At 45.0% G+C, this 515-nt stretch overlaps 1 protein-coding gene across 1 annotated transcript in view; it reads right to left on the bottom strand.

Moving 5' to 3' along the window:
• TMEM208 (transmembrane protein 208) overlaps window positions 1–515 on the bottom strand; it is a 2,506-nt gene that overhangs the window by 781 nt on the left and 1,210 nt on the right. Inside the window, exon 3 of the mRNA XM_023518921.1 lies at window positions 60–125. Within this exon, the coding sequence (XP_023374689.1) occupies window positions 60–125 (66 nt within the window). The remainder of the gene's footprint in view (window positions 1–59; window positions 126–515) is intronic.

The raw sequence follows: 515 nt of genomic DNA on the forward strand, positions 1-515 counted from the left end.
GGGGTAAACAAAGGCCATCTACTGACCCTATGCACTCATTTACTTCCCAGGATGGGGACACTTACCCAGGCCCAAAATGAGGCAGATGAGTAAAAGAAGACTAAAGTCACAAGGCAGTAAATGGCCTGCAAGAAAACACAGGATCAAACAAGTCAAAAGCTACCCCTAAACCATAGGCCTCCCTTAACTCTAAGAATTAGGCCAGGCTGCAGGAGGAGCCAGGTTGTTCTTATATGGTTGGGGGAAGGTCTGCTCCCTGAATTTTGAATATTGAGACTCTTCTCTGACCCAGCTCAGTCCAAGAAAGAGGATTTTGTGTTCTTGGAGTGGGAAGGACTCAAATCCAGATGGGATTTGCTTGTACTTGTCAGCACTTTCTCTGTGTCTGGACCTTTTCTCATTTCTTTCTTTCTTTTTTTTTTTTTTTTTGAGACAGAGTCTCACTGTTGCCCTCAGTAGAATGGCCTGGTGTCACAGCTCACAGCAACCTCAAACTCTTGGGCCTAAGCAATTCT

The sequence above is a fragment of the Otolemur garnettii genome, unplaced genomic scaffold (genome assembly GCF_000181295.1).
Source record: "Otolemur garnettii isolate 467f Iridium unplaced genomic scaffold, OtoGar3 scaffold00151, whole genome shotgun sequence".
NCBI lineage: Eukaryota > Metazoa > Chordata > Mammalia > Primates > Galagidae > Otolemur > Otolemur garnettii.